This window comes from Alligator mississippiensis, chromosome 2, assembly GCF_030867095.1.
Source record: "Alligator mississippiensis isolate rAllMis1 chromosome 2, rAllMis1, whole genome shotgun sequence".
Lineage (NCBI taxonomy): Eukaryota > Metazoa > Chordata > Crocodylia > Alligatoridae > Alligator > Alligator mississippiensis.
The window spans coordinates 227,163,952-227,189,214 of record NC_081825.1 but is presented as its reverse complement, the minus strand read 5'-3'; the positions used below and the strand labels follow the sequence as shown (position 1 = coordinate 227,189,214).

General features: G+C 49.8%; 1 protein-coding gene across 7 annotated transcripts in view; it reads left to right on the top strand.

Annotated features, from left to right (window-relative positions):
• Positions 1–18,465, top strand: part of AMBRA1 (autophagy and beclin 1 regulator 1) — a 176,443-nt gene extending 157,978 nt beyond the window's left edge. For all 7 annotated transcript variants that reach the window (XM_059722817.1, XM_014602384.3, XM_019476985.2 and 4 more), the window contains 3 exons: positions 1,524–1,616; positions 3,189–3,382; positions 16,775–18,465. In XM_059722817.1, the coding sequence (XP_059578800.1) occupies positions 1,524–1,616; positions 3,189–3,382; positions 16,775–17,265 (778 nt within the window). In that variant the 3' untranslated portion in view covers positions 17,266–18,465. The remainder of the gene's footprint in view (positions 1–1,523; positions 1,617–3,188; positions 3,383–16,774) is intronic.
• The last annotated feature ends 6,798 nt before the right edge of the window (positions 18,466–25,263 follow it).

Genomic DNA, 25,263 nt, shown 5'->3' with positions numbered 1-25,263 from the left:
CCTCAACCCAGCACTGAGTCATCACCATCGCAATTACATGTACACAAAGCCCTTACACTGGCTAATGGGTCCATGTCACTTATTCTGAGCATCTTCTGATTAAACTCTTGCAAATTTGGGCCTGAACTTGTATATACCCCGGCCTACCCAGGATCCTTTTTTCTGTCTCCTGATAGTAACAAACTGAACTGTCTTGCTGTGCACTGTCCATCTTGCATGTGGTTTTTTAAATCGCCGAACACCACTTAGCCTTTAGTTTCATGGGCCACTGTATGTGTCCCCTCTGTCTGTCCCTTTAAGAAGCCATTCTGCTCTTGCTAGGCTTACCATGAAACTTGCTGACTGAGTGTGGCTGCCTCACATGCCCTGGGGAACAGAATGTTTCCCAGCTTCTTGCATCCCATTATGGGTTCCGTAAAGCTCAGCTGCTCCCTGCCTCAGCAGTCTATGTTTTGGGGTAACCAAGTCACATGCATTGCTGTGATTTGAGATCTTCTCCTCTCTTTGCATCCAGTGTCTGCCAGGAAAGAGCAGCACCTGAGGCCTCTTCCCAAAGCCTGCTAACTGGACTAACAAAAAGCATTTTGTGTTGTTCTTAGACATGCCAAGCTGTCAGCAGTTCAGGAATGTGACTGCTGAAATCCCTGGAAGGCAAAAGTGTCCCTGTGTCCTGCATGCCAAAACTCTCCCTTCAGATTAAGTATCACTTGCTTGGCTCTAGACTGCAAGGAGGAAGCAGACCCTGAGGGATTTGTGGAGCAGTGCGTTCCAGCATACACATGCATAGCCCTCCCTGTGTCTTTTTGTGCCATATCAGATGTTAGATGTGCCAATCCTATTAGGCCCTATCTAGTCCATACCCTTGGGTGAAGGCTGGTGTGTCTGTCTAACCCATTATGTGGGTAGAGCCAAGCCGCTTCATCCTCTGTTCCATAGAGCATTTGCCAATGCTGCTGGGAGGCTTGCATGGACATTCCTGAATAAAGAAAAAGGCCCTTGTTTAGTAACTAGGCATTTAGTGGGAGTAACTGTTGCTCACTGTTGCTCAGTGCGGTGAAATCTTGGCTAATTCCATGAAGACAAATACTCTTACTTTTCTTTTGGCTATTTGGACATGTAATTTGCGCACACAGGTGTAGCAGTTGCACATGTAAATTGTGCAACTGCATTATTAGCACCATGGCTTGACATTGCCTTTCTTCAGAGCTAGCATTCCATGGAAGACAACAGGGCTGTTCTCTGCACTGCAGAGGCAAGGTGGCACTCTGTGCTGGGAGGCTCTTTGTGACAAAAAGCCCTTTCAATGAAAGTTTAAGCTGGATAGGAGCCTTTCCAAAGAAGCCCAGTAAACGCCTTTTCCAGATCACCTTTGTGGTAGGTGCCTATGCTGCCAGCTGAGCTGAGCTGAATGGACGGGCTAGGTAAGGGATGGGCCATTGTCCCAGGGTGCAGTGCAGCCAGCAGAGCACTTCTGTGGATAAGATATCTTGTTTCCTAATGTTTTCTCCCTTTGGCATTTCAAGGGCCTTAAACTCTGGAGTTGAGTACTACTGGGACCAGCTGAATGAGACTGTCTTCACTGTGCCTTCCAGCAGTAGGAGCACTGAGCGGACTGGGTGAGTCTCCTAGGGATGGATTTTGACATGGTCAGTGAGAGCAGTGAATGCTACTTCCCTCCTTGTCAGGCTCTATTACCTCTGGTGATGCTGCATCTTTGGGCTTCCCTCCTTTCCCCTTCTTGCCAGCAGTATTTAACACGCAGCTTGCCTCTCAGTGCCAGCTACCAACTGGCATTTTTCCAGTAGCAATATTCTGTGCCCACAGGTGCAGGCTGTGATATTGAAATTCATCTCACCCATGGCCTTGCTTGTCATCAATAATATCTTTAGGAAAACCACTAGAGAACCACATTTGACTTACTATGAGAACAATATGCAAAACAGTGCTGAGGAGGAAGGTACCTAGAGAATTATGGGTTACCTGCACACACATATGCCCCCATGGTTGAGGTTGAGTTTCCTGCCTTTTTAAACCAAGCTTTTCTATTTGGTATCTTAACTCCGAGATCTCAAGGAAATGACACCTCAGGGCGCAGACCATGCTCTTTGTATGGTCTCATGCAAAGTCCTTGGTCTCATTGCAGGATGGAAGTCCCTCTTCTGTAAGATGGAGGTCCTTTCTCCTCTGCTAATACTCCACTATTGTCTTGTGTGAGTGCACAGGTCTTGTGTGATGTCCTTGGGAGCCACTGCATGGTGGAAAATTTTAGACTTCACTCCCCCTTTTGCTCCTTTCCCCTCTCAAGAGGGGTTTGACCAGCAGGGGAAGAAGGGCACCTTTGGGAAAGACCTGGTTCCTTTTGGAGGACAGGAGAGCTGGGGCAGGTTTCAGAACCTCAGAAGAGCAGGTGGGATTAATCAGAATGAGAGCTATGTGTTCAGATGACCTCTCCAGCAGCCCCTTCACAATTCCCAGCACAGGCAGTTGGAGGCCAGTGTAGGGAAAAGCTTCTTTCCATTGTAAATGCTTAAAACCTGTAAAATTCACATGTCAACTCTTTGTTCCTAAAAAGGAGCCAATAAGACAGCCCTGCTGACATTTACATTGGAGAAAGGAGAATCCTCTTTCCCAAAGAGCACAGACTGAAATGCAAGCCAGAACACAAGAAAGCTGATGTGTGCATCTGACAAGCCATTGGGTTAAAGAGAAGGAAGAGATGTAGATTGTACCCTTGGGAGCAGAAGCATGTGTTTTGCCAAGTCTTCTGTAGCCTAGATCTACCCCTTGAGTCAGAGGAAGTTTCCATTATTATCCTTTCCCAGCCGCTTGCTGCGTTTGCCTGCTGATTTGAGTGATGCCAGTGGAACCTACAGTTTGTTCCACAAACTTGGTGTGGCATGGCTGATGTAATACCAGCAAGCTCTTGGTGGGGTTGGTGGGTAAGGGGAGGAGGCTGAATAAGAGATCCCATGAGATAATGCCACCATGATTAAACTGCAACGAAATTCTGTAAGCAGTCAAAGAAGGAAGGAACTGACTGACATTTTTACTCTGAGCCTAAGTGCTATGCCTCTGCCTACAAAGCATATTCAGATGGGACCAGCAGGTACCTGGCTAGGATACTTGCTGGGGATTGAGTGGCCAGGTCACCATTACTCTTGACTTGTTTGTTTTTTCTCTCTGTTCAGAACCAGCAGAGCCACATGGAGAACAGACAGAGACATGGGCCTAATGAACGCCATAGGCTTGCAGCCCCGGAACCCTACCACCTCGGTGACATCACAGGGGACCCAGACCTTGGCTCCTCAGCTGCAGAATGCAGAGACTCAGACAGAGCGTGAGGTGCAAGAGCAAGGAGCTACCTCTTCAGGGACTGGAGAAGGTAAGAGCTTGAGCAGCAACCTTTTTACCAGCTTCCCAGCATCTGCCAGATGGCAGGGAGCTCTTGTACATAGGGACCTGCTTAATTCCGGCTGAGGTGAGGGGAAAAATTGTGAGCTGCTCGCAGGGGACCACACAATTTTCATGCTCTTTTTGTGACAGCAACCCCCAGCCTCTGGCCACCTCTCTCTTATTCTGGCAGCCCTGCCCCTCCTTGCTGACTAGCCAAGAGGGTTGTTGATCATGTGACCCACCCTTAACCACTGATTGGCAGAGCGGGGCAGGGCTGCACAATGGGCAGCCCTCTCAGGTGATCAGCAGCAACAGATCACCAAAATTGTGGTGATCACCATTTTCTCAGAGTTCACAGAAACTGGTTTTTTCATGGTTTCCATGAAAAAAATGAAATCGTGAATAGGGTAGATCCCTACTTATACATAAATCCCCAGTCCTTTGTTAATATCTTCATCTTGGCATCTTTCTGAAAAGAGGTCTCCAGCCTGAGCTGCCCTCCTCTATGTGGACCTGCTGTACTGGAGCCGGGATCCAGGTCTTGTGGGTTTAGGTTCTCACTTAACAGAAAATCCCAGTTGGTGGTTTCTCTGTCTATCTAGGCCTAGTAGTTGTCCTACTCATGACCCCTCCTTGCTAGCCTCTTGTAGGCCTCTGCATTAGAGGACCAAGTGAATCTTTCTCCTAAAGTATTTCTCCTCGAGTAAATCAGCAGTACTGGAGCTGCTCTTCTATGCCACCTCTTTTTCCTTTCAGAAAGAGAGGTGAGTAGTACTAATACTTTTCACTTGACGCTTTCCCTTCAAGTCAAGTTAGGCTTCCTCATACAGCAGTAGTCAGAAGATCTCCTTGCTTTGTGGTGGTGTGGTGCTCACAGCTAGCTCCTCTAAGGAAAGCAGTAGTGTGATTTCAGAAGAGGTGACCAAGGGTATCTGGTTTCAGTGATGAAGCCTCTGTTGTGGGAGATGGGGTAGCTTGCTCAGGTGTTCTCTGTTCTGCTACAGAGCCCTTCTGTAGTTCTTGTCACTGTAGGCAGCAGTCAGAGATACAAGTTTGCGCTACTCAACTGCCAACATTTCAGCGTGGCATCAGTTAAGTAGGAAATTCCCTCTTGATCTGAGAGTGATTTCCAGCCAGCCTGTCTTGGTGGGTTCAGGGTTAACCTCCTGGCAGAGTTAGTGCAGCTGAAGGCATGTGAACCATGGTGGAAATTATGCTAGCTGGGCAAATGCCAGGCCCATGGGAAGTATAGTCCCTACCCCTTGGCTGTGTCTGATGTGGTGCCTTAGGAAAGGGGATGTAAGGAAACTTTGCATGTAGAAAAGTAAATTCTGGTGGGTGTGCAGGCAGCTGTGGGACCCTAATTACCTCCAGGCAGTGACTTAGGGCACTTGGCACTTTGTGGGGAGTCAGTGCTTTCACAGTGGAAACACTGTTCTTCAACTCTCCTCTCCCCAGCTATCATTACATCACCACCTGAAGGTTTGATTGTTTGCATTTGTAACAGGTTCTCCATCTTCAGACCTGGAAGCTGGTTTGAAGCCAGCCCTTAATCAGTGTGGGAAGGGATTCTCTTGTGTAGAGCCTTGGGCGCACTAGCCTAGAGCATGAACTGGGGAAGACAGACTTGCTAAGACAGTGAAGTGGGAGTGTTGGGAAAGGCTGCTGAGGTGGTAAGTGCTGGGGAACTTGCCTAGATAGAGGCATGAATGTGTGGGAAAACAGGGCAATGAAGGGAGGGTTGTAGGAGATGTGTTCCTACCTCAGCAGGTCGGGTTGTCAGTTTGCAGTGGGACAGAGAAGTTGGTTATAAAAATACAATTGGAAACCAAGTGACCGGGTTGGGTACAGGTCAGTTTGTAAGCAAACCTGAAAGCCTGTTTGTGGCGAGAGCCTAAGCCCTTGAATTTGTTTCAGGTGGTTCAGTTGGCTGACTACTCTGTTCATGCAGCTTCCTCCCCTTTCGGTGCCTGCTTTGGAGTGCCACAAGTCTGGTGCTTGGAGAAGAGAGTTGATTCCCCTCTCACCTCTCTATCTTATTCACAAAATGGTACCGTCAGCAAAGGTTCTTGGGTTTTATTGCTGGCTCAGCGACTGGTTCTTTGACTGACCAGCAGCATAGACTAAGACTCCCCTACCTACCACATGAGTTTTGAGTTGCAAATTAGTTGTGTTTAATGCAGAAGCAGGCAGAAGAGATGATCAGGACATTGTTCTTCAGTATCTCTGACTCAAGAGTAGCTCTGAATATGGGTGGAGGCACTCAGGTGCTCCACAAACGTAAGCCTGTTAGAGCACAGGGCGGTGAAATGCTGAAAGTGGGTGACACTGGGATACTGCCAGGGATCCTACTCCTTTCCCAAACATGAGTAGTCCCGTGTTCTCTGATGTGTGAAGTGGAAAGGCTGGTTTGAATAGAATGGCCCACTTGGCTCTTCTGTAACTAGCATCCCAGCCAATTTACCAGCACACTCACAGCATTACTGGCTCACCCCTTCCAAGAACCCAATACCACTTTGCATTAGCACAGCCTGAGACACTTGGAAACTGCTCTGTGAAATCAGCTCTTGGTAACACACCTCCTTTCCTTCTCTTGTACTGTCTGTGATGTTTTGTCTGTAATAACAGCAGAGGGAAGGGTATTGCTGTGTATTGGGAGCCATCCTTAGCAGCCAGTCCAGTAGTGGGTAATATTGAATCTTCTCTAAGTGTGAGCCCCTTACTCTGTAGGTCTGTATTTGTCCTGAAGATTTACTGATATCCTCTACCCTCTCCTCCTGCTTTCCTGAGTGCTACCAACCTGATGCGAGGGAAGAAAAGAAATGTTTATTGCCAGGCTCTTCTGGAAACGGGAGCATGGATTTCTGGACCACCTGCTCTCCACTCTCCCTGTGCAGGGAATTCCACATCAGGGTGCCTCACACAGATGCGTGCTTACTATAGAAAGAAATGTGCAGAACTACATCAGAGATCTAATTCAACTCTGTGTGTGTAACTATCCCTCCCCTCCCCTCCCATGCTAAGCTCTACAGAGACTTTACCTTTCTGATTATTTCCGTGCCTCCTTTGGAAGAATGCATGTACAGTGAATTTATTAAAAGTAAATCCCTCTGACACGCGTTTCCTTTCCTGCCAGTTGATCACTGCCTGTCACCTGTGAAGCATGCATAAGGCAGAGACATGAGTTTGGGTGAAAGGCTGCGAGAGGCGCTAAGAAACATTTGAAAGATGCTTTGACTCATGAAACACTGTCTATCTTCTGCTTCATTTTAAACTAACAGATTTGGCAGAAATTATGATGGGGACTCTGACATTGAGGCTTTTTTTAAATAAAAGCATTCAGCTGGAATTTGTTGTTCTTTCTCTTGAAGTGGGGAGGAGAGAAGAAAAGAGCCTTGCCTGTGTAATGGTAGATTAAATCTCACTGACTGCATAGGTTCCTGAATGAGTTACAATGAGGTAAACAAGGGCAGGTATTTACACTGCATTAACCACACTGTGGTAACTGCCTGAGTGCACTTACCCCACAGTAATTTAAAGCAGTTACTATGGAGCAGCTGATAGGCTATAAATCCCTGCCCTTCTTTACTTCACAATAACTTGTTTGTGTGCCCATGCCTTTAGAGTCAGTGAGGAGCACCCTTGTTTGTGGATTAGCATACCAGTGCGTTCACCTTTTAGAAACATTAGATGTAATCTAAACCACATCACTTGTGATGGCAGTCTGGTGGTTCCTTTTTGGTCCCTAGGTAATGTTTGTCCACCTCGGACCCAACCCAGCTGTCAGTATTTGCCAAGAGAGGTCTGTGACCAGAATATCGAGGAAAAGTGCCGTGGGCCAGGATTGAGGACTGTTGGCAGAGCTGTGCGAGTGGAGCTGCCTGCAGTATATTGGGGCTCTGGCAGTAATTTTACAATTTTTAAATTCACTTAAATGAAACAACCTTGAGGGGGAGATAAGCAAGTGCCATTTGTCATCCCTGCTTCTGCCTGTTGTTGGGAATTACCATTCAGACACTTAAATGCCCATTGAGCAAATTGGTGCAGTATGAGCTCAAAAAAGCGAACTGCTGTCCTTATGTCATCCTGCCAGTCCATTGGGTGATGAGGGCAGAGTGGCTCTTGCCATTCAGTGAGTTTCCCTGGTCTCTAATTCGATTGAAATCAAACCAGCTTGTTTACAGCCCAGAACAAATAAGTGTTGACCCAGGCGCTTCTGGGTGTTGCTTCTCTTAACTTGACGAGCTAGATGCTTTCAAGTGAAAACAGGTTCTGAAAATATGAAATTGAATAGGGCAGGGAAGAAACTGCAAGTAGTTAGGAGATGTGCCATATGGATACATTTCTCACAAGCCCCTAGCATGATGGAGTAAATGAAGCATCTTCTGAAGACCTCAGCAGTGCTCACAGAGCAAAGGCACATCATCTGTGCATGTTTCTGGTACCTACGGATGCTCTGTAACATGTTCCTTTGAAGTGGTTAGAAATTGAGCACCGAGTGGTGCAGAAGTGGGGACTCTGTGCCTTGTGAAAACTGTTAGAAAATGGCCATATCATTCTGCTAAGACGGAACAAATTGTTTTTGTGCTGTTGTCCTATATAAAGTGATTGTTGGAATCCATGGAACTGGAAGCCAGTATTCCTAGAGTCCTGGCTTCTGACTTTCAAAGTAGAACAACAGGCAAATCGCTAAACCTTTCAGTGCCTGGGTTTATCCATCAGTAACACATGCATTATAATATACTGTAATGTTACGAATATCCATTTCTGTTTATAAGAGATCCTGTAACAGACACTACTCAGGGAGAGCAGAGTATTTTCTAGTGGCATGTTCTATTCAAGTTTTTGCAGCATTCTCTTAAGAAAATGACTTTCCATGCAGGAAAGCGGATGATACTCTTCAGTTCTGCCTATAAAACGAACACATCCTTGTGACCTGTCAAGATGAGACACTGCTTGTGCTGATGTTCTGAATGAAGTTATGCCTTTTCTGTCACCCTCTATGGAGTTTGAAGGTACCCTGGATCTGTGTGCTCAGTTGGGAGAGAAAAACAAGGAGCGGTATCTCTGTGACCTCAGAACAGGACACTGCATGTCACTGTCAGTAAGTTGTGGAGGACTGCAATTCCATCTGCCCGAGAAATTAAACAGTTAACAATGCTGACATTTTTAATTAGCCTCAAGGAACTGAGCTAACCAGATAGTTCACACCTTTGAGCTATTGCTCCGAGTCTGCGGGCATCTCTGCATTACCTACTCTTGGTGCTCATTTTTTAAATCTTTGTTTGCAAGCATAATAGCTAGAGATTTTAAGTAAAAGGGAAGCTTCGATTTTTGAAGCAAGGAACATATTGAGGGGAGGTGCCAAGTATGCTGCTCCACTGAACAGCTGCCTATTGGGTCTGTGCTATTCTTGTGTTATGATGCCATTCCCTACATGGAAAGATAAATGTCACACCCACTGCATGTCTTGAAGAAGGTGCTTTGCTTCCTCTGATAGCTGGAAAGTTCCTGCCCTGTGCCTCCAAGCCCTATTTGAGCCTATTATAACATTCCTCTTTGTTGTTTGCCTTTTTCATACAAAATATTTGCCTTCCTAAAGCAGTTTTAGCCCAGGACTTCTGAACAGGGGTCCAGTAGTTGGGGGGGAGTAGGGTTCTGCCGTGCTCAGGCATACATTGTCAAGGCCAATTGCACAGACAGACAGAACCACCTAAGATGGGCACCAAAGTGTGGGATGCCTGTAGGTGTTTGCATGCATTTTGGAACAGGAATAGGATTTTTACAATCCTTAGAAGTACAAAGGCATCCTTAGAAGTCCATGCAAAGGCAGCATCCTTTAATCCACTGCATTCCATGGGGAAGCCCAAGCATGCTGGTGTTAGGCTTTCTGAAGGGCTCTGTGGTCAGATTCTGTGGCTGACAAAGGTGTGCAACTGATTTGTCCCAATCCCATGTTATATGGCATAGTAACCCAAGTGTTTCAGGATCAGCTGCTGCTCCAGGATGAATTCTGACACAGAAATAGCCCAGGTGGAAGATGAACAGCTGTTTCCTCCCTGTGCATGATGCCTGCATACACACTCCATTCAGTGCCTGCACTTTGTAAGCTGCCTTGCCTCTGATGTGCCGTAGGGTCTTTGCTGCTTTTTCTGACCTGACAAAAGCACAGCCTTTATTTCTTGGTTTAGGCCATGCCACTCTAGGGAGAACATTATAGAGGTATCTGCTTTGCCAGTTGTCCTTGTAGCTCTTTTTCACTCGTAACTCATTGCTATTTGTTTTGAGGGGTGCTGTTAACCAAGGGTCTGATGGTCCACAGGGAAAGAGTTGGGGCCAGGTGGAGTTTCTGTTCCTGAGTTCCTTAGTATTACATAAAGTCCTCTGGCACTCCGGAGTGTCCCTAAAACCAAAGGACAGCATGAGCTTCCTCAGAAAGACCCAGCCTTTGTGCACCATGGGGTCATACCCCACCCAGAAGCAGAAAGGAACATATGTTTTTGTGCATATCTTATTGATATAATGTGAACTCTTCTTTACTGGGCAAGCTGATTCAACTCTTTTAGGAAAGGCCAGGTAGAGGCAGGTTGGCCCAGGCACATCTGCTTTGCACAGCAAATTACAGTTACATATTTAGTAACTGTAATTTAAAGGCAAGGACAGAGTAATAGCTATCTCTGAATGGAGAAGTGGCATCCCTTGTCACTTTGTCTGCTCGTTGAGCAGTGGCCAAAATCTTAGTGAAGCCTGAAAAAATGAGCAGCTTGCTATCTGGCTTCTGGTCACCAGCCCAGCCTTCTCTCCTTGCTGCCCTGGGCTTATTCAGCTGCTGATGCAGGTGTATGAAAACAGGCTGTTGGCCAGTAGTTGAAGCAGTTGCTATAAACTTGAGAGGAAGCAGAAGGGACACCATAGACCAAAAAGAAGCAAAGCTGGGCTCCTCAGCTGCCTGTGGCTGGGGCTGGAGAGATTTGATAGGCTAGTCCTCTTTGCTCATTTCCCAGAAGCTCAAGCATTCTTAGTTCTCTGCCTTCAAGTCTCAGTCTGATTGCTCGTACTGCGATAAGCTGCTGAGAAACATGTTGTTTAGTTATGGAATCGGATCTTGCTTGTTCTCTGAATGGACAGCAGCCTCAAACCCTGGACCACCCTTCAGCCACAGTGAAGGGATGGGGAAAAGAGTAGAGGGCAGTGTGGGTTGTTCTGCCCCTGGGGAAGAGTTCATGTGGAATATGTGCTCCCAGTGTGTGAAAACACCAGAATCAGGAGCACCATTTGGCAGCCTTGTTGGCTAAGTCCATAGGAGTCTGTGTGGGGAGACAGTTATTAAGTATTAACAGCCCATGCAGTTAAGAACTAGTGTGCCTGCTGCTAGTCCATATTAAATGGCTTGGATTTCTAGAGCTTCCCATATCTAGTATTGCCAGATGCTTAGCAACAAAAGCCATACGACTAGTTTTACAAGGAGTCTGAGGCACCACAGTCTAAAATCATGATTCTCAAAACTCCCATTTAGCTGCAACCTAATCCTGGAGGCACCTAATGGCTTAAGGTGCTCAAGGTTTTGACATTTAAAGGTCTCCAGCTGCCTAAAATTGTGCTTCCAGATCTTGACAGTGCTAAGCGTCTTCGTGTCTTGCTCATGCTTACGTCCCATCAGGATTCACAAACGAGGTCTTCCTTCACCTGGGGGTCTTGATGCATATTCTCAAAAAAGGCCTGCTGAGCCTAGCTCTACTCCCCACTCAGGTTGAAAACATAGCTATGCATGTTGAGGCCGCATACTTTCCCTTTCTAACAAATCTTAGTAGTTAGAGCATTCATGTTGTGAGAAGCCCAGGCCCTTCTCAGCCTGAAGTGGGGTCAAACTGGCATCTCTGACTCTCCAGGGCAGTGTCCTAACAGGTGGATCTCGTGCTCTTGTTTTCTACATTTAATAGTCATTGCAAAAAAATATTACGCGTCCTTGGAGCAGCGACTGGGACCCAGAGTGTTCAGTAGCCTGGCAGCTCAGGCAAACTTCTGGGACACAGATCATTTGGGTTCCCTCCAACGGAGGAAGGAGTTGAACACAGAGCATTCACACTTGTGCATGGGCTCATATCTCACTGGTATTAGAATGGGGGAAACCGTGGCTCTGCCTTCTGCTGTCTTGTTTTGAATGAAAGCCAAAGCCCTTTCTTAGTTCCCTTAGAGAAAGGGCAGAGGTCTCTACTCTCAGAATGGTGTTCAGGGCTATTAATCCTAAGTGGATGGAGGTTTTAGCCCATGTCTGGGGCTGGGATTCCACTGCAGCAATGTCAACTCTTCCTTCCCAGCAGACTTGAGCCTTCCCTGGTCCCTTACTCCTGCACTTGCCTCCTCTGGCCTCCCACAGTCTCATCCCACATGTTCTCCAGAATGTAGCTACAAAGATCCTTTTACCCCATCTGGCCCTTGCTCCAGTTCCAACGCTAGGCTCCTCTCAGCCATACTTCACATGCAAGCTCCTTGCTTTCCTCTGCTGTTCCTCTGGCTCATCACCAGGAATCTGGGTTTTCTGTTTACTGCTTAAACGTGGATTTTCTACTTTTAAGGAAAAATACCCTTATTTTCTCCTTTAAGAGAGAAAAATTTCATAGATTTCATAGACATTAGGGCTGGAAGGGACCTCGGAAGATCATCGAGTCCAGCCCCCTGCCCAAAGGGCAGGAAGTCAGCTGGGGTCACAGGATCCCAGCAAGATAAGCATCCAGTTTGCTCTTGAAGGTGTTCAATGTAGGTGCTTGAACCACCTCCGGTGGCAGGCTGTTCCAGACCTTGGGGGCTCGAACCTTGGGGGCTTGGTACCACCGTTGGGAGCCCTATGCTGGTTGTCCCACCTTGGCAAGGCACTCCCTGTCCACCCAGCAGCAGCAATGGGGCACAACAGCATAGCCGGTGTGGGGCTTCTGATGGCAGGACCAAGCCTGCTTGCCACACTCTGCTCTCTTCCACTGTGTCCTGCCTGCTGAGCTGCAGAGGCCCCAGAGGGAGGGCAGCAAAGTAGGGAGCCCTGAGCCTGCAGTGGGCAGCCCACATTCTCAACCGCCTGTCCCCCAAGCTCCACTCTGGCCATGCCACTTGTGGGGGGGGGCAGAGGGCTACAGGCTCTGGCCCTGATTCCATAGCCCTGGCAGCTGGGGGGGCCTCCTGTCAGGGCTGGGTGGGACAGGGGGCTGTGGGTCACGAGTGAGGGGCAGTGGCAGGGCTTGGGACTGTGGCTTGGGAGTGAGGGGCAACAGCAGGGACAGAGTACCGGCTTATCAGGGCTGCTCAGTGCCACAAAACGGGGGAAAAACCGCAGCTGGACCTGTGGCCTGGTGATCAAAGGAGACAGGGGAGCTTTGATTTTCTGTGATAAAAAACCAAAAATCTAAATTTATGGGTATTTAGAATTTATTTTATTATAATGATTGAGGCACTGGTAGACTTCCAAATTTCTTTAAAATTGTAAGTATATCAATAAAACATTATGTTCAACTGATAACTATATATAGTGGCATTTCATTTTTATTGTTAAAAAATGTAGATTTGGGTTTTTTTTTTAATTGGAGAATTTGCGGTTTTTAAATTGAGCAAACCAGGATCCCTGGTCATCTCCACTCTTCTACAAGCCAGACCCTCTTCCAAAGGCATATCTGAACATGAGAGTATTCATTCCTCTGACCTCCCCCTCCTTTTAGCAGGGCTGAAGCAGTCAGAGGGGCTGTGTAAGGAGTGGAGCAGGATACCATTACCGGGGAGAGTAAACATGGGGGGGTGGTGCTGGTGAAAACCAAAGTGTGCCTGCAGAACCCTGCACAGGTTGAAACAGTAGTGGCTGCTGCAGGACAGGATTGAGGAACATGGGCACATCTGGGAAGAAGTGGCCTGTGCAGACTCAGCTTTCACTCTCTGCCTGTCTCCCTGTCTGAGCTCAGAATGGGACTTTTATGAGCTTTAGAGGTGCACTGATATATCGGTCTGATATCGGATTGGCACCGATATAAAGTAAATTGTCTGTATCAGAAATTGGCTTGATTTGGCCGATTAATGGCCCATGCATACACGCAGCTGCAGTGCAGCGTATAGGCAGTGAGGAGCACCACCAGGCAGCTTGGAGAGCTGGGTGCAGCTGGTAAGTCTGGTGTGGTGGAAGGGGAGGGAGAAGGAAAGGGAAGGGGCATGGTGGGCGGGGTGCAGATCAAGGCCCCCCCCCACAGTGAGGGAGGAGTGGGGCAGGGGCTGGGGCAAGCGCTGCCAAGCTGGGGTGGAGCAGGCACGGGACAGCCATGGCTCGTTTGGTGGCGGGCACTGCACACTGTTCATGTGGGCTGATCCAGCGGCTTGTCCGGTGCTCGCCCGTTCATCTGGTGGCTCCTGCCACTCTTCTGGGAGGGGATGGGTGGGGCGTGTTTCCCTGAATATTCGTGGGGTGGGCTGGGGCCGGGGCTGTGCCAAGCTCTTCCCAGCTGCGCATGGGGTGGCTGGTGGCAGCGCTGCGAGGAGGGTTGTGGGGGGCTACAGCAAATTTTGGGGTGGTTGCAGCCCCCATGTAGCCCCCTCCCAGCGCCACTGTGCACCCTGAACACAGCCCTGCCCCACCGAAAAGAGCCCACCCCGCCCTGTGCAGATCTGGGGGCACCCCCCCCCCCTCCCCAAGCCCTCCTGGATGAGTGGCAGGAGCAGCGGTGGAAGCTGCCAGACAAGCAGGCAAGTGCCAGATGAGTCGCCAGACTAGCAGCTCTGGCGTGAGCAATGGGAGCCGGCTCCCCTCCCCGCATCCCCCAGATGAGCCCCGTCCCATGCCTGTCCTGCCCCGGCTGGGAAGTGCTTGCCCCAGTCCCAGCCCCACTCCTCCCTCACTGCAGGGACCTTGATCTGCCCCACACCCCTTCCCTGCTCCTCCCCTTCCACCCCACCAGACTTACCAGCTGGATGAAGCTCTTCAAACTGCTGGGCTGGTATCGGAAATCAGATTGGTATTGGCCGACGTGCCTCTTTAAAAATCGGCTATTAGTACTGGCCCCAAAAATCTGTATCAGTGCACCGCTAATGAGCAGCTAATGTGCTCTGCTGCAAACACAGCTATACAAAATCCAGTGACCCTGGCGTCAAACCCGTTGCAAGTACTTGAATAGAGGCATTTCATTCAGGAAGATCCCTCCAGTCTGGATTTAGAGATTCCACATATGGAGCAGGCCAGTTCTACCAATGCTGGCTTACCCCTACTATTAAACTGTGCTCCCGTGTCCTCCTTGAGATCATTACATTCATCCCTGGCATTTGCAGTACTTCTACAACAGCACTGGGTGGTGGAGGGTTTGTCTATACACAGACTGTGCCTCCCTGCTGTGGGTGCAGTTATATCAGAGTAAAAGTGCTTGATATTAGGACAGCTGTTATGGTACCGGAAGAAGTAAAGTAATCTCTGTTGAAGCAATTGCATCCATATTAGAGGCTGTACTTAACTGTTCTGGGGAGGGAGCCCATATGGGTTAGGCAGCTGGTTGTAGGCTCCTTCATTATAAACGTGACGTCTGCACCACAATCATGAGCAGCCACGAGTTTGCCCTTGCAGGCAGTGGAACGTTTTGTTTTTAAACTCCCTTCCTGCTCTTAGCCTCTTGCATTTGTGTTCAGTCCCCTGGCTCCAGGGGAGCGTACTGCACTCTTCTCGCTCCTAATCAGCACAGTGATGGCTCTATGGAGCTGGGAGCAAGATTTATCTCTTTAATAAGATGGGAAGGATCCCTCTGTGGAATGATTCCACCATGTTCCAGTGAATAAGAGTCTTTTCCCAAACAACCCGGATGAGGTTTGCAGTTAATGGCGTGTGCTGACAAATAGATCAGTGCCAGAGCTTCCTGCCCTGGTGATTTTTATTGTTGTTCTTTAAGCTGTGCTTTGTTTGGGTTTTTGTTATTTGCTTGTTTCTTTTTGTTTTGTGGCATTTTATTCTTTGTGGTGCAGTTTCCTTCAGAGAGAAGGAGATGCAGTGCTGATCCCTGCCCCCCTCCCCCAATCGCCTAGCACAGCCTGACCAATGCTCTGCTGCAATGGAAGTCAGCAGACAAAGACCAGAAGTCTTAAGAGTCAAGCACATGGCCTGTGGGGAGCACATGCCTAGACACTTGGGTGTGTTCCCTGTTGTGATAGTTTTCAGGTTCAGATCTTGGCCTCTGACTGTCTTGGTGTTAGTCAGCATCTACTGGAAGTGTGACCTCTCCGTGTACTGATAGTCTCCTCTGGGGGATTCTTAGCGGGATAGGGGGCAAAAAGACACATGGCATCTCTCACAATTTGGCAGTTTGGTCCATTGTGGTGCTGGGCTCTTCCTCTCCAGGCCCCAGGGACTCACTGACCTTTCCCATAACTGGGAGGAAACTCTACACCTCTGACCTTTTCTCTCTACACCTGCCTGGCTTAATAAGTGCGTCCTTCCCAGGCTCTGCTGTGTGATTCTCAAGAAGGACGCTTCCCTTTCCCTAGAGCCCGAGAGAGCCCAGGACAAGTGGGAGCCTATGTGGCAGTGAGGATTCCCCTCTGTGGGACCTGCATAAGGCCTGTTGTTAATCCTCTGTGGCTCTCCAGTGTGTGACCCTATCCTGTTTCTTCTTTCTTGGGGGAACAGCTCTCCTGCTGCAGGTGGTGCATGTGGCAGCAGCACAGGGATGGTGCTCTGCTGCACTTGCTGCCTCTTGTCCAGCAGACAGGCTTTAAAAATCTGAACTGTCATCTCTGTGGCCTAACTGAAGACTTCATGGGCCTGGCCACTGGTCTGGGCTCGGGGGCAGCACTGGAGCTCCCAGTGCTGCTGACTCTCAGGTGGCATGAGCTGCCCTAATTGGATACAGTATCTCCTGGATTGTGGTCCACGACAGCAGAGTGAGATTCCTTCTGGAGTGTGGTGACTGATCCCATGGCTTGCTGGGGGGAGGGTGGGGAGAGTAGTATATGGAGGCTGTGGCTTACTTGAAGATGTAGTTTCACTGTTTTTGTATGGTGGTGTTCTGGCTTTGAGGGTGCCTGGACACTAGCTGTCCCAGCATTAGGGCCCTTTGGACGAGGCAGTATTACCTACCCCTGGTGGCAGCTTGCAGGACTTGTCTAGTTCTCTTTGCTATGATCTGGTTGCCATGAGGCTTCTTTCTGCCAGGCACATGTTATCAGAATTAAATCCTTTTTGCTTGGCCTGTGGGTAAAGATTAAAATACGGTTAAACTCCAGGGGTTAAATGCTGCATGCCTCCAGATGAGATGGAGTGCCCTGGGGCTGGTCTCCTCCCTGAGTCCTGAGGCACCAGGCTGTGTTTGCCCACCCTATTCCTCTCCTTTCCAGCTGACAAGTGCACCAAAGCCTCTTCTGCTTTCTCTTTCAGGGGAAGGTCCTGAATATGGTGCCAGCGGGGAAGATGCCCTTAGCAGGATCCAGCGGCTGATGGCTGAGGGTGGCATGACCGCTGTGGTCCAGCGAGAGCAGAGCACCACCATGGCGTCCATGGGCGGCTTTGGGAACAACATCATTGTGAGCCACCGGATTCACCGCAGCTCTCAGACAGGGGTGGAGTCCACTGGAGCTGATGGCGCCACAGCACAGCAGTCCACCTCGCACCAGCTGGCAGCTGAGCTGGAGGGCCGGATCCTTTCCGAATCCATGCAACTGTCAGAACATGGCCTGAGCCCGCGGACAGCCTCTGGTGGGAGCGAAGGGCAAGGAACCGATGGGCAGGAACCGCCAGAGCAGGCCCAGTCCTTGATGGACACGGAGGGACCAATTGAATACAGTGACCTAACTAATAATAACCATCTTCCTGACAGTACCAACTTCTCTAGTACCGACAGCACCAGCGGGGGGTCGCGAAACAGGTAGAGAAGAATTGTATGTTGGTGCTACCCTTGTACTGCTCAACAGAGACCTGTACCTCACAGCTGGCCAGGAGTTGGAAGAATAGTGGGGGGTGGGAGACTGAGGCTCTGAGATTTTGGTTGTTTAGAGGACATCTGTACTGGGGAAGGGGGGGGGGGGAGGGTTGGGGAATGGAAGGGCAGTTGTCAAATATTTAGAGGCAGTAAGGGGGAAGAAGCTTTATTCTCTTAGCTCCCAGCACCCATGTTTTGCTGCACAGTTTCTACAAGAACATTGACCATCCCTACCAGTGTTTGGCTGAGCCTTGTGTCCTTTGGCAAGCCACTGTAATCTCCTTAGCTTGGCCCTAACCCTGCAGTGCTGTGAATGTTTCCCTCTCTAAAACAAGTAGTTTCTCCTTCCTTCCTCCCACCCCCCAGGATTGATCAGTGGAGGAAAGATCAGGCAAGGGCCTGCAGCATCCCCCCAGGGACAAACCACATGATTGGATGTCCAATGTTGATTGCCCCAGTGGTGTTGGAGTGGAGGAGTCTTCCAGGCCTGAGTCCCACTCCATGGCATTGAACTGGTGCCCCTCCAGGATATGGAGCATTTTAGTAGCTTGAAAAAACACTATTCCTAGCCAGTTGGCAGTTTTCAGTGGGGTCAAGCTGGAGCAGAAGAAGCCAGGCTTGGACTTTGGTGGTCTCTGTGCTCTGGAGCCTTTCAAAAGTGAAGACCTGAGTGTCAGCTCAAGTTCGTGATTGGGAACCTGACTGGAGCTGCCACAGGTGAGGAAAGGAAATCAGGGCTAGGTGTGCAGGGATGGCTCCCTAGTAAAGATAAAGTTTACTCAAGGATAATCCAGTAGTTCATGCACCCAGCTGTGTCAATATTAATGAGCCATCCTGGCAGTATTGCGGTGCCAGGACTGGGTTGCACTTCCTCAGTAGGTGGCAGGGAGGGTTTCTCAGCTCTAGGTCAGGGTGTGAGGTATGGGTCTGTGATGTACGGTGTTGCATGTGAAATCTTGACCTTGTACATGTAGTTTCTAGTGGAGAAATCAAGGCTCTGATATTTTGTTTTTAGTCTAAAATGTGATTTTCCTTTTCGTTTGTAACTCTCCCTCCTCACAGGCTTTGTGGCAGGAGGGTGGGGGGGAGAGTGTTAGTGCTAACGAGGGAAACACCAAAGATCAATGTCATTAAAACATGACAAACCCTTCTTTGGCTTGCTGTCTTTTCTTGGTGAGTATGTCTGAGCGCTTGGCCATAGCAAGGTCCCTTCTGGCTTAGAAGCTGCAAGTGTCTTATGAACGTGCAACCTCTGCATCCTCCTTCCCCATCAGGAAGGATATGGACTAATGCCTTTGAGGTAGGTAGGCTTAAGACCACAAAGAGTTGCTTTCAGAGCTGTGGCTATTGCTTCAGAGTCCTGTTTTGATCACAAGGCAGGTACACACACACACACCTTCTCTCCCAGTGCCTCCTACAGCAAAGAAAAGGATGCATTTCCCCTTCCCCCTCTGCAGTCCTGCTACAGGGACATACCCCCTCTCTCGGAGTAGATGGTTATCTGTTCTGCCAGCCTCCTGTGAAGGGGAGGAGAGCTGATTTCTTGCCTATTCCAGTAGGTGCTCTCCACCCCCCACCTCCACGGGTGGGAAGGGTAACCACTTGCTGGGAGGTGCCTCTCCCCTTCTGTATCTGAATAATTGCCCAGCACCTGTCAGGAGCTGCTCTCCTCCTCCTGCCTGTCAGTCTAGCCTCAGCACCACAAGAGCGCTGCAATAAATAAGGTAGTCATTAAGCAGAACTCCAGCTCCCAGTCAGAAGAGTCTGTTAGAGAACATTAAGCAAATCTTCTCTTAAATCGCAGCCTGGAAATGAACCTTAAATCAAATCAGGCACTGCCAGGCCCCGTTGTAGGGTGCTAATCAGAGTCTAAAACCCACCCTATGCCAGTTGCATTTCTGACCTCATGGGTGATCCAGCCTGAAAATGGGATTTTCTTCTGTGGGGTGAAGGCTTCATACATCCTGGTCATACCTCCATGCAGGCTTCACCAGGAATGTGCTGAGAGCCTGTGTGTGTGTGTGGCCCCACTAAGCCAGACCCTTGCTCAGCCAATGCAGGCACTGACGTAAGCTCAGTGTCCATGGTTATATGTGCTTCTCCCCTTGGAAGGGGATGGGAAAAGAAGGCAGGGTACCACACTAATCTCTCCCAGAGGAACCTTGGGCATGTTACTGATAGGCTAGGCTAGTGCCTTGCACACAGCCCTTGGAGACATCCATCCCCACAACCTTCAAGAGGAGGCTTGACAATCACCTGGCTGGGGTCATCTGACCTCGGTCCTCTTTCCTGCCAGGGGCAGGGGGTCGGACACAATGATCCATTGGGTCCCTTCTGACTCTATATAATCTATGAATCTGTGAAACCAGGGGCCAACAGGCAGAGGAGATCCTCATATGCACAGGAAGATAGTCTTGGTCTGGTTTTCTCCAGTTGTGTCTGGTTCGTGAGAGCCAGACCTGTCCTTTTCCTGTGGCAATCATGCCAGGTCATTGTACTGCAGCTGTATACAGCTGCAGTACAACTGCAGTACAACTCAGTCAGCTATTGTGTGCACTGCTCCTCAAAGTCCTACCACCATTGAAATCAAAGGCAAAATTTGCAGTAGGAGCAGCAGCAGCTCCCAGCTTCTCTGTGCAGTCAGAACGGACTGCCTCCTTTATATGATGAAGCTACTTTTCTTTTGGAGAGCCTCTAGCTAAAGCTTCCTGCAGGTTTTGAAAACCAAGGGGTCCAGTGGCTGTAGTAAGTCAGACTTATTGACAAGCTTTTTTCCACTTCTCTGAAGTCTTCTCACCAAATACAGCTCTGTTCCTGAGGCAGCTGAGGTTGCAAGAGGCTGTGGTTAGTGTGTTTTATACATGCCTGGAGTTGAAGGTGATGGCATTGATGGGCAAGCCAGTTTTGCAGCTCACCTGCCCTTCAAAAACTTTTGGAGATTTGGGCTGTTGCTGGGAAATCTTTGGGTTAAGAAGCCCAGAACCCTGTCAGCAGGAAAAAAATGCTGATCTTAAGCCTACACAAGCCAACAGCATTTTACTGTAGTTCCCACAGACAAAAGATCTGCAGACTGCAAACACTCACCCTTAAAAGGAGGCCCAAGCCCCTCCCATAGTGGTGAGAAAGGAGAGGGACCTGGGAGATGTGAGGAACCTGGCATTTGTGACAAAGGTGAGTAGATTTGTTCTTGCCCAGAGAATCTTCTCCCATGACATGAAACCTCTCCCCTTCCTGCGCAACTTCAGCCCTTTAGGAGTGTTGTGCCCACCTGCTCATTGCTTACATAGTGCTTTAACTACAGGTTGTGTTGACTAGACCTGTCCTCTCCAGACTTGGGACCTCAGTAAATCCTGGGACCATTATAGATACTGGTCCTACTCTTTCCCTTGGACAGACTTTAGTGCTGTGAAACGGGTGAGGGCTCCTGGGCTGTGGAGTGGCCAGCAAAGGGAAGGAGGAGGGAGCCTCATGTGCTTGAATCAACCACACTACAGGAGGCTTTGGAAATTGCACAGCAGGGTCCCTTGTGGCTGATCCCCATGGCATGAGCTCAGGGTTCAACAGTGTCTTTAATGAGACCTGCCAGGGTTTCCCCATGTTTTAGTAGCCCCTTCAGGAGAAGACCTGCAGTCAGAGCGAGGGGTAGCTACCTTCAGTGAAGCAGTGCTCACAAGCACTGTTCTGAATGGAAAAAATACCCCTGCTGGGGCTACACATTAGATGCTCCCTTCTACCTACTATCCCATTATTTCAACCAATGCTACCTGAAGAAACCATGCTGCAGCCACGCACCTTCCCTGGCCTTGTTTGGCTAGCAAAATGAAAGCTCTGCTGCTTGAGAGCAGAAAATAATCTGGGAACCAGCAGCTTGTCTTGGCTCTGGCCTGCCAGGTGCCTTTAGAAGAGCAAACAGAGCCCTGATGAAAAAAGAAGCCGGGGATAGAACATACTTAACTTTTCAAAAGGCTTTTGAGAAAGTCACTCACAAGAAGCTATTAAAGAAACTTGGTCACCTCGGGGGTGAGAGGGAAAGTTCGCTTGTAGATTAAAACGGTTGGAGATACAAAGCAGAGTCAGAATAAATGGCCAATTCTCAGCATGGAAAGAGGTTAATAGTGGGTTGGCCCAAGGATCAGTAGGAGGCTCATGTTCTATAAACCTCTTAATGAGCTGGAGGGGGAGGATGGGAGGGTGGGGGAGAGCAAGGTGGTAGGATTCGCTGAAGATGCAAAATTATTTAGGTTAGGTGAGAAGAGGGAAAAAGCCAGGGAGACTGGCACTGGGAAAACATGGCAAGAAGCAGGCATTTGGCAATGCCTACCAGGAACTGTGTACTGCCAAGGCAGCTTTAAAATAAGCAGGCCTTATGTGGTGTGCTGGCCTGTATGGATGCTACAGCAATGGGTGCTTGAGAGCAGGGGAACAAGAGGGCATTAGATGGCATTGGGGATTGTGTCCTGATAGCTGATTAAATAGTGATGAGCAGCAGTGAAAGCTGGAGCTCCTAGCTTGCTTGTGTGGAAGCCCTGTGGGGTGAATAAGCAGATGGCAGGCCCCTGCCCACTCCCTCCCACGCTGTGGCGTGACAGTTCTCTCCTCTCTCCTCTTCCATCTTTTGCTTTCTTCTTCCTCATCTGCTCTTTCTGTGCATTATTCTTTCCCTGTTGACTTGCTCCTTTCTTCTGTCCCAGTAGTTCTGCTTCTCTCTGCACTAAGGCTACAAATGATGTGTGAGGGGAGGGGAGATGGGGGGCATTGGTGTCCCCCAGACTGAGCTGAGTGGCACAGGAACAGTGCAGGAGTCCTGTTCCTGCAGCCAACTACAGGGGCAGTGAGACGGGCAGCATGCAGCTTTGCAAACCTCACCTCCAGAAGCTGAGGCCTGTTGACCTTCTGAGAGGTGGATGTGTGTATCTTCCTACACACACCAATGAGTTTTGCCTGGTCCCCCTCCAAGAGGAGCTTCACACACAGCTGCAAAAGCATTAAAGTAAAAGAATCCTTGGACACATGAACAACTGCTCAGGCACATGAGGGCACATGTCTGTGAGGTCACCAGAGGAACTGCTTGTTGCACTTGCAAGACAGGTAACTTTCCTCTGGATGCCCAGAATGGAAGCGGGAGGCTGGAGAGAGAAGGAAGAAATGGCCAGGAGCATCCTGAACCTAGGGAGGGACGGCTCTGGAGGAGAAATGCAGAGCTCACTTGTTGAACAGGTTGCAGCAGGGGAGCAGCAAAGTCAGTCTCTCCAGTAACAGGATTCTCTTATTTTGATGTTTTCAGTCTGAATAAAAGAAGGCTGAGAAGTGACTTGATAGCTGCCTACAAATATGTCAAGGGAGAACACCAGGATCTGGGAGAGCAACTTTTCAGAAAAGCACCCCTTGGGAGGATGAGGACCAATGGGCATAAGGTAGTGGGGGGGGGGGGGAGGGGAGTTTAGGCTAGACTTGCAGAAAAACTTCTTTTCCATATGGGTAACCAAAATCTGGAACACACTTCCAGCAGGGGTGGTGCGGTTGCCATCCCTGGCGGTGTTCAAGAAGAGGCTGGAGCTCCTTTGAGTCCATTACCTCTTGTCCATGGCAAGGGACTAGAGTTGCTGATCTTACAGGTCCCTGCTGGTCCTTCTTTCTATGATTCTATTAACATCTTCAGCACTGAAGAAAAGTGTCTGCTGTGCCAGTACCAGGCAGGAAATGGGCAGGGGCTGGAGGGCCAAAGGTTGCTAGATGGAATCGAGATGTTTCAGGTGCTCAGCACTCCTAGATGCCAGGCAAAGGGTCCTGGCTCACAGCTGGCAGCGCTGAGTGCAGTCAGAAGCCCGTCCCATGATAAGAGAGTGTTTCACAGCAGCCTCCCTCAAGAGACGTGTTTCCTCTTCCTCTGGAGCTTTACACAACAGTATCTCATGGACCTGCGAGAGCAGCTGGGCTAGCCCCTCCATCATGCTTGATACAGTGAGTCCTTCATGCTTGGTAGTCTCCTTCCATGTTCTTACCCCACTGTAGGGCTCACCACCATATGCCAGTAGTATTGCCCTTTATGCCTTACCTGGTTTCACCTTCCTCTGTTAGAGCTGTACCCCACTCTTGCTGCCCAGGGCAGGTAGGAGGTGTTGGGGAAGAGACCAAAATGGCTGCAGCAGGAGACCCTATGGAAATGCCAGCAGCTACATGAGCTGAGCCCTCAGAGAGAGGGCATCAGCTTTGCCTCCACCAGCACCTTGCCACTAATGTGTGGGCTCTGCGTTGGGCTCCTGCTGCGCTTGTCCATGGGTATCATTTCATGTGGCAAGGGCAGAGCTGCCCAGATAGCTCCCAGACCCACCCAAGGCACTATGTGCAGGGAGCTGCTGCTGCTGCCTCTGCTAGCTCCCCTCCATCCCTGAGCCATGGCGGAGGCCCAGAGCTGGCTTCTCTGCCCTCAGCTCAGCTCGGGCTGATGGAAGAGGCAGCTTGCCTGGGAGCAGCTGCCCTCCCCACTTAGTCCCAATCTGTCAGCGAAGCTGTTCTCCAACAGGAAAAGGCAAATTAATTAAAGTGTGCCGTGTGGCAAGCCGGCCTGGCTTTAATTGGTATCTCGGTGCATGGCATGTAAATGTCACTCTGCTCTGCTCTGGACTCCGTGGGGAGGGACTTGGCCCACGAGGGGGGCCGGGGGGGGAAGACGGCCTTTGATTTCTAGCCAGCACCCTCAGAGAAACACGATCCAATTACTGCCCTGGCCTGCCTTCCTCTGAAGAAGGGGGGCCTTTCCTCTCGTAGCCAGCTGTCGCTGCCTGGCGCTTCTGCTATGGTAAGAGGTGGGAGGCTCATTAAAACATGTTCGGTACATTCCAGCAAGCGCAGTTATTTGTTTCCCCACAGCGTCCCTAGCAGAAGCACGTCTCATCTGCTCTTGCTCAGCTCCCTTTGCTAGCATTTGTTTTGCTTTCAAGCGATGGCTGCGTGTGTGAGAGAAGTGGGAGACAGTGGAGTGTGGCCTGCCCCCACCAGGGATCTGGCAACCCAGGCTCCCTCTCAGCTGCTGCCCACTGTGCCCCTAGCAGCGAGGCTGGGGACAGCTACCTAGTCAGAGAGGCTCCCAGAGAGGTTTCAGGTGGAAAATCTGATGCCCCTCAAGGGAAAGGGTTGGCTGAGATGATTTAGTCAGGGATGGTCCTGCCTTGAGCAGGGGGCTGGATTAGATGACCTCATGAGGTCCCCTTCCAGCCCTACTTTCCTATGAACATGGGAAAGCAGGGGCTTTCCCCTTCAGTTGTTACAAGAAAGGCCAGACTGATAGGTTCTTAGACCGGCAGGTAATATTCACCATATGCTTCTCCAGCTGTTGGAGCATCGTTAACCCTGAAGAGGGAAAATGCTAAGTCCTTGCCCCATCCCACTGCCCTGCCTGGACCCCTGACTCCAAAGCCTTTGCTGTACTTCACTGTTTCCCTAACTGGGGCTCCAGCTCTGGAGCCCAGCCTGGTCCAAGTTCTTGTGTCCAAGGAGGCCTAGTAGGCAGGGAAGCAGAGCGATGCTGAGCAGAAGGGGAAAATGTGCTTGAACTGTTGCTTTGTGCAGTTCCCCCCCAACTTTGCAAAATGTGGTGAAAGCAGAATCAGTCCAGGGTGCGCACCCTGGCATGGAGAGGGCCAGGCAGCAGCAGCCATCGAAACCCGAAGGAAGGGCGGGGAAAATGAATGAGAGGCGAGTGACAGGCTGCTGCTGGCATCTCCTCCCCTGTGACCTGATGGAGGTGGTGGATGTAAAACGCTCAAGGATGGCTCCATCTGGCTGGACACTGAGGGGATGCCAGCGTTTGCTGATGTGTCGGGTTGCTTTCCAGGAGCTAAGCCCCCATGCTGTGAGGACACTGCTGGGCCCAGTCACTGAGGGGGACGTGAGAGGGGTAAGTGGAGGTGCGGAGACCTGGGGCAGGGGTGGAAGCGCTGTTGTCTTC